Here is a 15,890-nt window from a genome sequence, read left to right as displayed (position 1 = left end):
CAAATATCAGACAGGGAAATGTAGTTGGCTATGGTGGTAGAGACACTGTTGGCCTTTTCCCTTCTATAATAAATGAGTTGTGCCTCATGCCCTTGTGTTGCCAGAAAATACAGTGAAATGTCTGATAATGAAAACAGTAAGTTAGGGGATTTTGTTGCAGTGCTCTAAATGAAGTCTCTAATCTCAGGGATTTTTCCACTTTAGGTATTCCTCTCTGAGTCTTCTTAAACTGAAAATACAGCATGTTGATTATTTTCTAAAATAATGTTCTCTATTGACCACATCTCTGTTCACAAGGATATAATCAACATCAAAACATTACGACAAAGTCCATGCTATGACAAACTTTGGAGACCGCTGTCACAGACTGTTTCTTAACTCCAAAATCAAACTCAAATTGACCAGAGAACACAAAACACATCCCTGCACTTCAGCTGAGTCCTGAGACTGAGTCACAGCTCATGGACCTTTCCCGATCTCATCCCATCTCTCCTGACATGAGTGCAGACATGTGGGGCAGTTGTGGTGTAATGTTTTGGCATTTGAACTTCAATTCCTGGTCCCAGCAGGAGTTATTAGAAGATGTGAGAGGAATCTACCGCCTACAGTGTATGTTGATATTTTAGGTTTCAGAAGCAGTGTTTGGTCTAGACTGCAGTAACAGGGTTGACAGGACACTCCAGAACTAACACTGGTCAGATAGCGTGAGCACTGAGTTATCAGGCCTTCAGATAATATTGTGTGGAAAACTGATCCATCAAACAAGTGTTGAGCTGTGGTTAACAGCAAAGGCAGCCTGTAGAAGCACACAGAAAGAGGAACCCAGAGGAGCTGTGAGAGAAAGATTCACACCATCAGCTAAACTGGTAGATCAGACACTGCTGAATGTGGGTTAACTTGTGTAGAGTTCCAGAGAGTCAATAGAACAACAGATCCAAACCAGAAGAGCGAGACCACAGCTCTGAAAACAGCAGAACTGATACAGGATCAGCTCCACTGTAGGATCTGTGTGTGTGTGTGTCAGTATATCAGACATCACAGTATTGCAGGAAAGTCTTGAGTCTGCAGTAACTGAAACTACACTCCACTGTAAAGCTTGAGTTTAAGAGTGTGCTTGATTAAATAAAAATGAATCACATTAAAATCATTCAAATTTAGACTATGAATGAGGACGACATGAAAGAAGACGATTCTGCATAAAGATTAAATATTCACATCAGATGGTCCTAATGTAGTTCCTGATATTGTTAGAGAAAAACAAGCTCGAGTATTACTGACAATTATTCTGTCATTTCCTCATTAAAATACAGCGCTATCACAGTGTTCAGTGTCCATTATAGAGTTAAAACTGAGACGTATCACTGTGAGGAAGCTGCAGAAGCACAGGAAGAGCTGCTGCTGTTTAAACAAGAGCTCAACATATATATATATATATATATATAAAGCAGAAGACGAGTGTCAGACACACAGAATGGCTGATAGGAGTCCTCTGTTTCTGCTGCTCATCTTCTGGACACTCAGCACAGGTAAACACTGCTGTTCATCATCTACAAGATTATAAACTCAGCACTTCAGCTCCTTATTCTGGACCAGAGTTTGACTAAACTGGAGAATCAGTCAGAGTCATGACCGGCTGTTTTATTCCTGAACGCTCTGATATTTGTTTAATGTGTGCTGTATTGACTTTTAAAACTCAAAACTTAAAGCTGCGTCTTTCTAGCAGTGTGTGTAATTATATTAGACTTTACACCGTGTCCTAACAACACACGATGTGACAAGATTCCAGCAACAAGCAGTTTGTCTGTCTGCACTGCACTCCCAATGAAATGGTAAAGGCTTTTATTCTAATTAATACATAAGCTCTTAAACATTGCTAATAGTCTACTGAGTGACTGATGTTCCTGGTCACAGTTCTGACTTTCATTTCCAAACTGTCTGCTGGTTATTTAATTTTTATTAAATTGCTGCTGCTGTCAGTATGGCAATAATAGTCACTAAAATTAGTATTTAAACTCACATTAGCAGAGTGACAGGTATTCTGTACCTGAGGAGATAATCGTCATAGTAGTTTATACTGTTGTTCTGCTGCGAGGTCGTGGAAATAGAAAACATTTCTAAAAAAGAGATTTTCATGCATCGTATAGATGGTTAGACCCAAAAGCCATTATGAAGAAACATTCCAATGTTTTTTGAAAATGATTTAATTATTTTATTTATAAGCTTCCTATTAAACAATTCAGTGTATTGTCCTGGTGGGGTCACTAACTTAGTTTAGCATATCCAAGCAGAAAAGGTTGGTTTGTAAATCTTGTGTTTTCTGATGGAGTTCAACAGTACTTCTATGGTGTCTTGGTGGTTTGTAGGGTGTCCTCTGAAAAGCCCATTCTCCTGCACTGTGTATAATCACTCTGCCTGCTGCAGACATTTTACGGGCAGCAGAATAAGACAATAAGTCCTATAAATAATGGCCTAGAAAATTGTTATTTTTCCTTGGTCTTATAGCACAATGTAACTACAAATGGCTCACAATTTAAATAGGAAAATTATCAAAAAGCACCTTTTTTAATTTTGGAGTGAAATGCTAATAATCATTGTAGCTATGCAAATAGTGACCACACCAGAACAAGAAATGAACTGAAAGGTTTCAGAAATAATTCAAGTCAACTGCTTAGCTCCAGGAGACTTGTAAAATTAGCAATTTTTTGTTTAGGAGGCACATGAGGGAAGAAAAAAAAAATATTTCTTCTAAATTCAAAATTCTGTAGATGTTAAGAAAAAAAGGAAAAGTTAAACTTTTTTACTAAATATATTTTACTAAAGTACTAAAGTATTGGTCTGAGGTAGAGGGCAGGAAAGACAGTTTTTTATATATAGGAGACAGGCTTGACATTGTCTGAAAACCAAAATATTTTCTGAATTGTAACCAAATGTTAAGACTATTAAGTATTATAGGGTTAGAGTAGTTTGATGTCTTTAATAGTAATAAAGAGAATAGTAATGCAAAAATACTTGGGTACAAAAAGTACATTTCATTTCAACCCATACTGGAACCCAGTGGCAGAGTCTGTAGTGTGACTGGCTTCAATATACTGTAAAACACAGATTGGAATACTTTGAAACAAAAATTTAGGAAAAATATTAATTTATATTGTATGTATTCTGCCTGCAAGAAAACATGAGAGTGCAGTAAAATATGACACTAAATGTTTCAGGTGTGTTTGGAGCAGAATGGCGTCAGGTGTCCTGCAGTTCTGGACAAACTGTTCATCTGCCCTGTAATAATACTGTTCAGCACTGCAGCACATCAGAAACTACATGGCTCTACAGCAAAGGCAGCCAGACAGACACACTGTTTAATTTAGGAGTAAATGGGAGAAACTCAGAGAGACTGAATCTGGGCTCTGACTGCTCTCTGATCATCAGTAGAGTCACAACAGAAGATGCTGGATATTACATCTGCCAACAGTGGAGAGGAGGAAATCAGAAACAAAGCAATGATTCAGCTGTGTTTCTGCATGTTGTTGCTGGTAATTTCCTGCTCATGTTCAGTTTAATCAGGGCTGAATTCTGTGTTTCAGCTCATGATTAGTGATTTGTGTCTTCTGTTCACTTTCAGTCTCTCCATCATCATCATCATCATCATCATCATCTTCATCATCTGATATTTGTCCAGGTACATTTTTTTTTATTTAATTTATCGATAGTTCTATTTGAAACAATCAGAAAAGCTGATTAAAGTCAGAAAATTTGTGAAAGTTGAAAGATGATTGTGATTTAGTGGAGTGTGATTGAGCTGAATGAACATCTCCATCATCTCTTACAGGTAAAGCAGAGCTGAATCCACAAGCAGAAACAGCAGCAGCAGAATCAACTAAAGGTAGAGCAGTGTTCATCTCACATCACTGCACAATACTAGAGTTATAGTGTTGATGAGTTATTAAACTGATGTTCGGCTGCTGTATGATTCATATTCACCTTCATCTTTCACAGCAGCAGCAGCAGCAGTGACTCAAGACCACAACAAAAACCCGAAAACAGAAAACCCCAGAGCTGCTTCACCAGGTCTGAACACTGTCTGACAGACATCACTGCTTTTTGTTTTTATGAGTATTTATGAGTTATCTGGAGTGTTTTTGACTAATTAAACTTTCAATGACGGTCATAATCTGAATCAATAATGTTCATCTTTTACAGCTGGAGCTAAAACACCAGCCCTGACTCCAACAAACAACACAAACACAACTATACAACCAGGTCATATAACAGGTACATGATGATGATGATCGTGTCATCGATGATAAAATTGATGACGTCACTCTCTTTACAGTTTTGTCTTCTTTTTAACAAAATGTGTGCATTAAGAGTCTTTCACAGACAGGATATTAACAATATAGATGAAGATACTGATACTGTTTACATTCAGAACAAGATTAACACAGAGAGAGAGAGAGTGAGAGAGAGAGAGAGAGAGAGTGTGTGTGTGTGTGTGTGTGTGTGTGTGTGTGTGTGTGTGTGTGTGTGTGTGTGTGTGTGTGTGTGTGTGTGTGTGTTTACTATAAATGCATAACTGAGGACATCTGCTGGCCACAAGTGGCATAATCTATCGATAAGAATCTTTGCTGCTACTGATCAGCCAATCAGAATGCAGCGTTCTTTATCATCATCATCATCCTTCTCCTCCTCCCAGTGTGAAGAATAACTAAGTTTAGAGTCAGAGGCAGGTCTAGTCCAAATCCCCATCATCATCTTCAACATCATCTTCATCATCATCATCATCATCTTCAGTGTTCAGTGTTGAGTTAGTGTGTTGTAGTCCTGAATGCTCTTTATCTGACTGAGTGCTTCTGTTGTTCAGTGCTTTCAGTTCTGCTTTCTGCTGCTGCTTTGGCTGTTTTCATCGCTGCTGTTCTGTGTTTGATCCAGCGCAGAAGAAGAGCTGGTGAGTCTCACATTTACTCCAATTACAAACACTTGACTTTAATGAGCAGAAAACAAGAGCAACATTCCTGATCCCTGAGCAAACAACAAAACACCACTGAAGAAGAGCTCATGGCAAACTACTGCTCACAATGCGCACAATGGAGATTCCATTGCTTTTAATGGAGACTCTATTGCTCATGTGCCTCATTTTCTGCCTTCTATTGGTGGCCTGTTAAAAGCAGTCAATCCTAATGGAGAATGTGGCCAAACACAGCACAAACCAGGACAATGTGCTGCTTTTAATGCCTCAAATCTGATGCTCTGGGATCTTTTAATGCTGTCTGTAATGGAAACCAGTAGACTTTCTGTTGTGTTTTCTCCTCAATCCTCAGCAGCTCATCAAAGAGCGAGCGGTGAATCAGCGGTGAGTTCAGTAACGCCAGTCATTTAGATGGACTGATTGATTTAGTGTGTTTAAAGCTCAGTAAAGTGTCCCTCATGCAGTGTTTGTTGTGTAAAGGTCAAAGATGAGAATCAAGTCCACTATCAAACAATCCACATGTCCATTAATCCTGCTGCCAGAGCCCATGTGAGTGGCCCAAATCAGTGATTTCTCCACATCTTCAGGCGGATTGAGTGGATTCAGCTTGATTCTGCTCTTCTGCATTGTGTTTAGGAGCAGACGGAGGATTCAGTCACTTATTCTGAGGTCACTTGTGCTGGGAAAAAGCTGGAGAAATCAGCCAGTGTGAGTAGATTCAGCACAATCAGTGTGTGTGTGTGTGTGTGTGTGATGGTGATGATGATGATGATGATGATGATGATGAGCTGAATCTGTTTCTCAGGATGATGATGGTAATGACTCAGTGACTTACGCCGCCGTCAGCAGAAGAGCTTAATGTGTGCAGAAGAAGAAAAAGAGCCTTCAGGAATAAAGATCAACACAAACAGGCAGAAATCACAGCAGCATCACTGCAGCATTTCAGGAGCACAAGTTTCCCTCAAATGCGCAGATTCAGGACTTTAGTGTGGAGAATTGGAGAGATTTAGAGCAGAACAAACACAGCTGGAATATTACTGCACTGGAAAGAGGACAAAGCAGCTGTTCTGAAGGAGAGAAAGAAAGAAAGAAAGAAAGAAAGAAAGAAAGAAAGAAAGAAAGAAAGAAAGAAAGAAAGAAAGAAAGAGAGAAAGAAAGAAAGAAAGAAAGAAAGAGAGAAAGACAGAAAGAAAGAAAGAAAGAAAGAAAGAAAGAAAGAAAGAAAGAGAGAAAGAAAGAGAGAAAGAAAGAAAGAAAGAAAGAGAGAAAGAAAGAAAGAAAGAAAGGAAGGAAGAAAGAAAGAGAGAAAGAAAGAAAGAAAGAAAGAAAGAAAGAAAGAAAGAAAGAAAGAAAGAAAGAAAGAAAGAAAGAGAGAAATAAAGAAAGAAAGAGAGAAAGAAAGAAAGAAAGAGAGAAAGAAAGAGAGAAAGAGAGAAAGAAAGAAAGAAAGAAAGAGAGCAGGAAAATAGGCTGTGTTTGTGGAGGAAAGAGAAGACTGCAGTGGGAGAATTACAGCACTGTCTGTTTGTGTTACAACTTACAATCATCATCTTCATTTGTCTCTTCAACTCATTTGAGGCCCAGTTTTGTCATGTCTTGCTTTATAGAAATGTCTTTTTCATTTGGCACATGATCTCCAACATCATCTCCATGTTTCTAGACTGTATTTGAGCTCCATTCCTTCATGTTGAATCTGCTTTATTTGTGTGCAGGCAGAGATATAAAGCCCTACTTTGCTTTCTACATCACATTAAAAGTACTAAAGTGATCTGATGCTTCTGGAGCAATATTTGACTTCATGTTTGGGGGAATCAAATGTCAAACTAAGAGTCCAATAATGCTTAATTAAAGCTTAATGTGGTGTTGTTCACTTCATCTGTGGATTGAGGCTCGCTCTTTACTGTGTTTACTGTTAATTACAGGTAAAGTGTGACAGAAATGTGGGTTTCTCTGCTTGTTTAGGGACATTAAGACACATGAAGTGTTTTATAATGTCTCCTTTAAATGAGTTAAATGATTGAGCTTGGGTTTGTGTCTTGATTTCAGTTGTGTTTATTGGTTTATAGTAATATGTTGTGTGATTTGTGTTTGTGTATTGGTTATTAAGCTGGACTTCTGATATAAACACTGATGTGAAGCAAATAAATCCTCAATAAAGTGCTTCAGTGACCCTACATTACATCTCTAGATTGTCTTTCATTTCATTTCAGCGCTTTGTGTTTTTCTTTCTGATCATTATGTTGTGACTATTTGAGGGACTTTTATTTTGACACTTCCTGTAGGCCCCATATAAAGAGGAAGGCCTGTGTGATTGTGGAGGGAAACACTGTTTGGACTGGAGCACTAGCTGTGTTTGTGAGCTGTTTCTGGACATCTTTGACTCTTTCTCTTAGACTCTATTGATGGACGATTCTGTCATGGATTTGAATGGGAATATTGGGGCTTTTGATCATGTTTGGGAGGATTTTTGGACACATTCTTCATTGGTGTTTGAGTAAACTAATCTCCTCAGGCTCTTCACTGGACGTCTTGATGAAGGATTATTGATCAACTCAACTGGACAATCAGGTCAGTTCTGTTGCTTTAGTTGATGACTGTAATATATTGATGTGTGTGTGTGTGTGTGTGTGTGTGTGTGTGTGTGTGTGTGTGTTTCTCAGTCTGACCGCTAGATGTCAGTGAAGCCGCGCTGAAGTCTCGATGAGGACTGAGATTAAACAGCAAACTCAGCATTTCCTCCCTCATTTAGACAATCCTGCAGAAATAAACACATTTCAGCCTTTACTCTTGCTTTATTGTTGGACTGGTGAATTTACAGCACTTTTATACTGGTTTCACGGCTCAATTTCTGCAATATCAGAGAGTTTTTAAAGCTATCGGCCTATTGGAGACAGTGAAAGTCAGGGAATTTCAGTCATGGAGAATAGTTTATTGTTTATTTGTCAGTTTCAGTTTGCATTTAAAAGACATTTATAGCTTTATTTTTGAGCAAATCTGCTGTGTCGAGGGTATTTTCAGCTCCATTATTGATTTGATGCTCATCAACTGGCAGTCACTGGAGTCAAATGCAGACACTGAACCTGTTAACTAAGGCTAAATATTCACTAAACCAGAGTTAATGTGTGTTTACCATGCTCAGCTGTGCTAACCCCTGATTAACTGTGCTTTTACAACACCAAACATAGTTTTACCATGGTATTTGTAGTAAAACTGTGCTGATAAAATGAGTCAATGTGGCAGAAAAACCTGCTTAGTGAAATGGACTATTAATAAAAGCTGGTGAATTGTTGTTATCAGTGAGTCTCAAACACACTCAGAAGAGCTGAAGAGTCTTAATGGAGCCTTTGTTATTATCGAGTGTCTCATCGTCATGTCTGCTCTTGAATCAGTGTTTTCAGCCTCTCATATCTTGGAGGAAATTTGCAGAAGAAAGAGGAGAAATGTTGTTGAGCTGATGAGTTTCTGAAGAGCAGAAAGAAGAGGCAGAAGTATATTAGACAGTGCAGAAACACTAAACTGAAGGAAATGTTTGTTAGAATTGTTGAAGGAAACCGGACTGGACGAGATAATGAAGGAGAGATAGTCCAGAAGGGGGCAGTAATGAGACACAATGCCGTAAATCTGCCGTAAAACCCTGAAGAAGAAGAAGCAGCTCTGCCCTCCTCCAAAGCTAAGCAGGAAGATTGTCTCTTTTTCTGTCTCCTGATGAACAAAATCCAGCATAAATCAGCATCAGAATGAGGAGAAACGCTTCACAGAAGGATTTTTGAGCGTTTGCTTTGATCAGCTCTTGGTGTTTCTTCATTTCTGAGACAAAAGATCAAACTGAAAGTGAAAGTGACTGAAATATACGACTGTATTTGTGTGTGTGTGTCATCAAATTGAACAAATGATCTCTTCAGTTTTCACAAATACGCCAAATCAACGAGTCCCGGAGCAAAAGACTTGATTGCTGGATCAGTAGAGGAGACATCAGCTTTATCTGGAGTCTGCTTTCTGCTCTCAAACTACATTATTGATGCCATTTTCATTTCTTATCAGCTGATTCTCCACCATTATTTCCTTTTCACATCAGAAATCTCTCCCGTTTAGTGCTTATGAACAGCCATATCCATTCAGCTTGATCACATATACCTTATTGCTCATGTCTAAAGGGGAAAAACCACTTTGCTGATGTTTTCTCCATGCTTATACACACTTTTGTTCCTTTAGCTGTGTTTTGAGCTTGTCAGCAACAGAAACAGCATCACATTATTGAATGTAACTCAACACAAATATAATCATCTGCATGTGCCTGAGCAAGAGAAGATGACAGAAAGCTCATCTTATATCTGCTCAAAGCTTCTGCAGATTCTCCAATGTTCATTTTCAGCCAGACTCAGAGTGATCGGTCTCCTGAGCAGAATCAGCAATATCTGATCAACATCAGTGATGAAGTGAGCGACTGAAGGAAACACAAGCAGATTAGTTTATTCAGCAAACAATGCTGACTATTGGACAAAGCCAAGACAGACAAGACCACGCCCCCTTTGATACGCCAGAGTCACTAGACACGCCCCTCTCTGCTGATTGGCTGAAGTGTGTTTTGGGACACTGTGGTCAAAAGTGTTTGGTGAAAGTCGCTCAGAGCATCTTTAATGATCAACAGAAACACACAGTTGTCCACTATAAACTGGTGTAGTGTCAGGAAGACAAAGAGTGAGGCTGATCTGAGAGGAAGCTGCAGAAGCACAGGAAGAGCTGCTGCTGTTTAAACAAGAGCTCAACATATATATATATATATAAAGCAGAAGACGAGTGTCAGACACACAGAATGGCTGATAGGAGTCCTCTGTTTCTGCTGCTCATCTTCTGGACACTCAGCACAGGTAAACACTGCTGCATTTACTCTGATGGACATTTACATTCACTCTTAGTCTGGACACTGCACACTGCCTTTCTTTAGTACAGACTTTAATCTGCTTTATTGATTAAGAGCAAGTGTTTGATCTGTATTGATCAAGTCCTTTATTATTGATAGTGTACAACACAGGCTTTATTATTCCTGACTGCACTAAAACTAAACAGTGTGGCTCAATATAATGCAGAACAGGTGTCAAGTGTGTGTGTGTGTGTGTGTGTGTGTGTGTGTGTGTGTGTGTGTGTGTGTGTGTGTGTGTGAACATATCTCTGATGGAGAAGCTTCATTCTGCTGAATTAGTACAAGAGAAACTTTGGATTCAGTCTGATGCTTTCTGTTCTCCAATGCTTGATCATTTCAGTTATTACAGGCTTCATATGTGCTGGAAATTTTTGAAAAGGCAGGAATTTATTTAGATAAAGTGCTTGAAAATTTAATTGATGTGTTTTCAGAATGTTTCTTTCTAAATATTTATTAGTTAACTAAAATAAAATAAATATTTTTGCTTTTGTATAAAGTGTAAACTCTGGAGTCTTCATGTGTCTGTAGTGTGATCTGTCTGTCTGTCTGTTTTACTTGCATCCTTTAAATGGAAAATAAAGATAAATGTAAGATGAGGGCTTCATGAACTCTTGTGTGCTGTTGGGTCATTTTCATCCACTCTGGGCTGATTTTGAGTCTTAACTTGGCCACATAATTCTCTCTGTTTCAGCAAATTTGATGATTTTTAGTGACATCTTGGTGCTGTTTTCTCCCCATTGACTTCCATTCTAATCACATGTGTTGATTGTAAAGCTTTGACAGCTATACTCCACTGTTTTACTTCACTGAACTCCATATAAAAGCCTGAAACTCTTCAGCAGAGACATGTCTAAAGGGTTAATGCTGATAAACTGATGATCAACAATATAAATGAGTAATCTTCCTCTTCCCAACCAATTGTGCCGCAAGCCTGCGTTTGAGTGAAGGTCTCGGCCGTTAGATCGCCCCCTGGGGGCTGGCTGCAGTACAAGTCATAAAGCCCGCCTCCTCCGTGTTAATGAAGGAGACTTGAGCCCAAATAAAAAAATGATTACACTTGCAATAAAATGTCCCGAAAGATGGTTCTGGTGGATTAAGGCACTGGTTATTGTGCTGAAATAGGTGCAGATCTTCATTTTTGTAAACAGTTTGTTTTTAGCAGTAATTTAATGCTGGGCGTGTCATCGTGATTGACAGCTGTGATTGACAGTTTCTCAAAGCAGCACGTCTGAGCTTCTGCAGGAGACTGAAGTGTTATTATTGGATTTCTGTGTTATTTTACCATGACAAAATGAGTTCAGCAGTAAACTACAGTTTCTGACATACATGATCTGGTGGAACACTGTTTATTCGCTAAGGTCAGGGCTTTTTTCGGGCTTTATTAGTTTGCTGATACACGCCTAACCACCCAGATAGCAAAATACACTCGGACCAGTTTCGGCTAGATTCTCGCCTGCCGGAGACTTTCCCCTCAGACTGACTACCTCTGCTGGACCTACTCCGGATGCCTGGACTCACTGCCCGATTCCAGCCCGAGTCAATCGAGCCAGATGCGGCGGCCGAGCGAGCCGGCGCTGCCGCATGCGAGCCGGAAGTAGCCCGCGACGCCGCGAGTAGGTTATGCACTGCGGCCCGGAGCTGGCGCGATTGAATATATAAAACCCTCATATTTGTTAACGTTATTACATCCATTTGTGTTGATATGACAGCAAACGCATGCTGAGAAGTTCGGGGGGCGTGGTTGATTTTACATAAAGCGTTTGGTTGGAAGCTCATTTTCGCGGCTCCTCCTCTGGCTCCATCAGACAGTCCTTCTGCGCATGTCAAGGCTCCAATTTCAGCAGTCTTTTGCGACAGTTTGTGCCCGTCAAGCAGGCGTTTTGCCCTCAAGGCGTTCAATGGGAAATGGGGCTGTCGCGTCGTCCATATTTTTTACAGTCATTGTTCCCAACAGGGAAAACCAGCAACAGTCACGAATGGATGATTATCTGCTGTCATGGACTTACAATCAATAAATGACATTATAATGGAAGATAAGGGGGGGAACAGCACCAACATAAGTGGGAGTAATTCTGAACAATACACAAGGGTCAAAGACACATTTAAGATGAGTAAATTACATCTAACAAAAGCAAATGACAGTAATTCAGTGTTGGGCTCGAGGCCAACATGACATCAAATGTTTCCTTAAAATACTATAATAAATAGCATCTGCTATAATGTGATGAAGTATAGACATGTAAATGTGTCATTTAGCACATTTGAAGTGCTGGAAAAGGGACCTGGAAAGTGCTTAAATTTGACTTTGTAAAAGGTGTATAGATTTGTTGATAAAATTAAGTTATTAATTATTCAGTTAATAATATATAGAACAGTGATCTCTCAGGTGTTGTGTGTTTCAGGTGTGTTTGGAGCAAGAGACACTCATGTGTTCAGCAGATCTGGAGAAACTGTTCATCTGCCCTGTAGAAACACTGATCAACACTGCAGAACATCAGGAACTACATGGACCTACAGCAGTCCCAGACAGACCGTTGAACTAATTATTTTAGGAGTAAAGCAGACTAACTCAGAGAGACTGAATCTGGGCTCTGACTGTTGTCTGACCATCAGTAGAGTCACAACAGAAGATGCTGGACTTTATTTCTGCCAACAGTGGAGAGGAGAACAACAACAAGGACAACAAGGACCTGATTCGACTGATGGCTGAGTAACGCGAGAGCCTGCGAGACCTGAGTGCGAGATCCAAAATGGCGGCGCCTGTCTGCTAGACAGCAAACAACTCCGAAAACTTTTTTCCTCCGTATTTTCACTTTTCTCCGTGTGTTTCGCCCATCAAAAATTTGACTACATCATTGCAACTGGACTACAATTTTTCTTTTTTTTCATCCTGGATCAACTTAAAGAATACATCGACGTACATTACAACACATACTGCTGCAACATGGACACAACAGACCACAACAAAAAAGGTAATCCCGCTCCAAACTTCAAGAGACCCCGTCCCGACTCTCCTTCAAGCATGAATTTACCACCCTCCTCACCATCTTGCTGTACCGAGGTAAGCGAAATATTACGCTCAATTGAAAATAAACTCTCCGGACTCGACACAAGAATCGCACTAATAGAAGTCATTCACAAAGAATTCCAAGAACTCCGTCACAGTTTAGAATTCAGCCAAGAACAGATTGACACACTCACTAAAGAAAACAATTTTTTAAAGGACTCAGTTCACGCACTTACCGCTCAACTCACCTCCGTTGTCACAGAAAACAAATCAATAAAGGAAAATGTATTGGACTTACAAGCACGCAGCATGAGAGACAATCTAGTTTTCACAGGCATCCCGGACCAAACTCCAGACGACCCCGAAAAATTAACCAAGGATTTCATGACAAAACAACTCAAACTGCCAGCTGAAACTGTACAGAACATCACCTTTCATCGTGTCCACCGCATCCGTTCCCAACATAACAACAGCCGACCGCGTCCTATCGTTGCAAAATTCGAACACTACAAACACAAAGAACTGGTACAAAAACAAGGGAGACAACTTAAAGGTACAACTTACGGACTCAACGAACAATACCCAAAGGTCATTCTCGAACGTCGAAAAAAACTCTTTCCAATCAGAAAACAAAAAATGAACGAAGGAAAACGAGCAATCATTACAGTGGACAAATTATACATAGATGGACAGTTATATCGTGACAAGGACATTACCCCCTGGCTTTTTTGAACGCATCACTCCCGTAATGTTACCTCATCTCTCTATTCATCTCCCTCATATCACTAGATTATAGTTTTGTTATCGCACCTAGGTCTCATCCCCCCTCCCACCTTTAACTTTGTTGGTATTTAAAGTCATTTTTGTTTGGTCATTATTGTATTGTGTACATTTTGTCATGTCATACACACAGACACAGGTACAATTTCACACTTTTTCAAATACATACAGTAACATTTATGTATTTGCAGTAAAAACAGACTTGTTTATCAATATAAGTTGCTATTATTTACCTACTTATTTTGTAATCCTTTAAAATTATGTCATCAATCAAATTTCTATCCTGGAACGTCCGTGGACTCGGCTCCCAGGCAAAGAGGATCAAAGTTTTAAATCATTTAAGTAAACTACAAGCAGACATATGCCTTTTACAAGAAACTCACTTATCAGAACTTGATCAAAACAAAATCAAATCATCACAATATCATTCATATTCTGCCCACTACAACACAAAACAGAGAGGAGTGTGTATCCTAATAAATAAAAAAATATCATATGTTCATAACACCACCATTACAGACCCAGAGGGACGTTTTGTCATAATTAACATTACAATTAACAATTACTCACTTACAATAGGAAACTTATATGGCCCAAATACAGATGACCCATCTTTTTTTCAGATTTTTTTTTCCTCCATTTCAAATCTTTCTAATTGCCCCATCATAATAGCAGGTGATTTCAACACAGTTTTAGACCCAACTACAGACAGATGTAATAATATCGGCAAAAAACACATCTGGAAATCTACAGACTCTATAAAACAGTTCATGAGTGACATGGGTCTTGGCGATAGTTGGCGCCTCCAACATCCGGACATTAAAGCATTCTCATTTTATTCACCTGTTCATCATTCATACTCCCGCATTGACTATTTTCTCACTAGTAATTCTATTATATCCAATATTTCTGAATCAAAGATCCACCCAATAATCATTAGTGATCACGCTCCTGTAACAATAAAACTGAATATAATCACCAGACATAAGCCCATTCCTAGATGGCGATTCAACACCTCTCTTCTTCAAGATCAGGATTTTGACAGTAATTTTAAAAGAGAGTGGGCATGCTTTCTAGAGATAAATGACTCCCCTGAAACATCCCCATCTCTTCTGTGGGAAACAGGAAAGGCAGTATTAAGAGGAAAAATAATTTCATATTCCGTTTACAAAAAAAAGAAAGAGAAAGAACATCAAGCTGAACTGGAACAGAAAATTAAAGATCTAGAAGACATTAACATAAATAAGCCAACAGAAGAAACACAAGATTTGCTAAGAAAATATAAATCACAACTAAATAAATTAATTAATACACACACTCAATTCCTTATTCACAGATTACGACAAGAACACTTCCATCATAGTAACAAATCTGGTAAATATCTGGCTAATCAAATCAAACACAATAAAGAAAAAACAACAATATCAGTCATTAAGGACTCAGCAGGGAAACCCACCAACTCACCAGAAGAAATAAATCAGATCTTTCAAAAATTTTACAGTAATTTATATTCCCCTGAAAAAAACCCATCCCAGGATGACATTCACTCATTTCTCAGCAATATCAACTTACCTCAACTAAATGAACAGCAAATAAATAATCTTGAATCCCCCTTATCACACCTAGAAATTTCTAATGCTCTTAAACTCATGCCTAATAATAAATCACCAGGACCTGATGGGTTCCCTGCTGAGTTCTACAAACACTTTTGGTCAATTTTATCACCACTTTTCATCCGGTTGATTAACGAATCAAAACAAAATTCAAAGCTTCCAGATACCATGAACACAGCCACAATTACACTTCTCCTCAAACCCAATAAAGACCCAACATTACCGTCAAGCTATCGTCCAATCTCACTAATTAACGTAGACACTAAAATAATTGCTAAAGCACTTTCACATAGAATAGAAAAAATCATGCCATCCATAATCCATCCAGATCAAACCGGTTTTATTAAAGGTAGACAATCATCAAACAATACACGCAGACTCATAAACCTAATACACCACTCATCAATAAACAAAAACAAATCTATCATAGTCACCCTCGACGCTGAAAAGGCTTTCGATAAAGTAAACTGGAAATTCCTGTTTTCCACATTAGAGAGGTTTGGTTTTGGGGAGTCATTTATTAATTGGATCAAAATTCTCTACACATCACCCTCAGCTACTGTCATTACTAACGGACTAACATCACGCAGCTTCACTCTACACCGGGGA

At 39.0% G+C, this 15,890-nt stretch overlaps 2 protein-coding genes across 5 annotated transcripts in view; one reads left to right on the top strand and one right to left on the bottom strand.

Annotated features, from left to right (window-relative positions):
• LOC147845351 (uncharacterized) overlaps positions 1-15,890 on the bottom strand; it is a 68,268-nt gene that overhangs the window by 48,296 nt on the left and 4,082 nt on the right. The gene's annotated exons all lie outside the window — the stretch shown is intronic.
• Positions 1,364-7,139, top strand: dicp1.9 (diverse immunoglobulin domain-containing protein 1.9). 4 transcript variants are annotated; one of them, XR_015479425.1, is made up of 11 exons: positions 1,364-1,526; positions 3,213-3,527; positions 3,617-3,673; positions 3,824-3,917; positions 3,991-4,062; positions 4,195-4,266; positions 4,856-4,939; positions 5,316-5,344; positions 5,441-5,509; positions 5,597-5,668; positions 5,766-6,038. XR_015479425.1 is itself a non-coding variant. In XM_087242025.1 (11 exons), the coding sequence occupies exons 1-11, from the start codon at positions 1,472-1,474 to the stop codon at positions 5,817-5,819; spliced, it is 933 nt and encodes a 310-aa protein (XP_087098151.1). In that variant the 5' UTR covers positions 1,364-1,471; the 3' UTR covers positions 5,820-7,139.

This window comes from Danio rerio, chromosome 3, assembly GCF_052040795.2.
Source record: "Danio rerio strain M-AB ecotype USA chromosome 3, GRCz13ab, whole genome shotgun sequence".
In the NCBI taxonomy this organism is placed as follows: domain Eukaryota; kingdom Metazoa; phylum Chordata; class Actinopteri; order Cypriniformes; family Danionidae; genus Danio; species Danio rerio.
Note: the sequence above shows the minus strand (reverse complement) of the source record. Positions and strands in the feature narration are given on the sequence as shown.

Excerpts from the sequence above, each read along its gene's own strand:
- dicp1.9 (XM_087242025.1), top strand. The coding sequence starts at position 1,472 with ATGGCTGATAGGAGTCCTCTGTTTCTGCTGCTCATCTTCTGGACACTC. Across the intron at positions 3,878-3,993 it reads AGCAGCAGAATCAACTAAAG|CAGCAGCAGCAGTGACTCAA; the intron begins GTAGAGCAGTGT and ends CTTTCACAGCAG. Across the intron at positions 4,267-4,855 it reads ACAACCAGGTCATATAACAG|TGCTTTCAGTTCTGCTTTCT; the intron begins GTACATGATGAT and ends TCTGTTGTTCAG.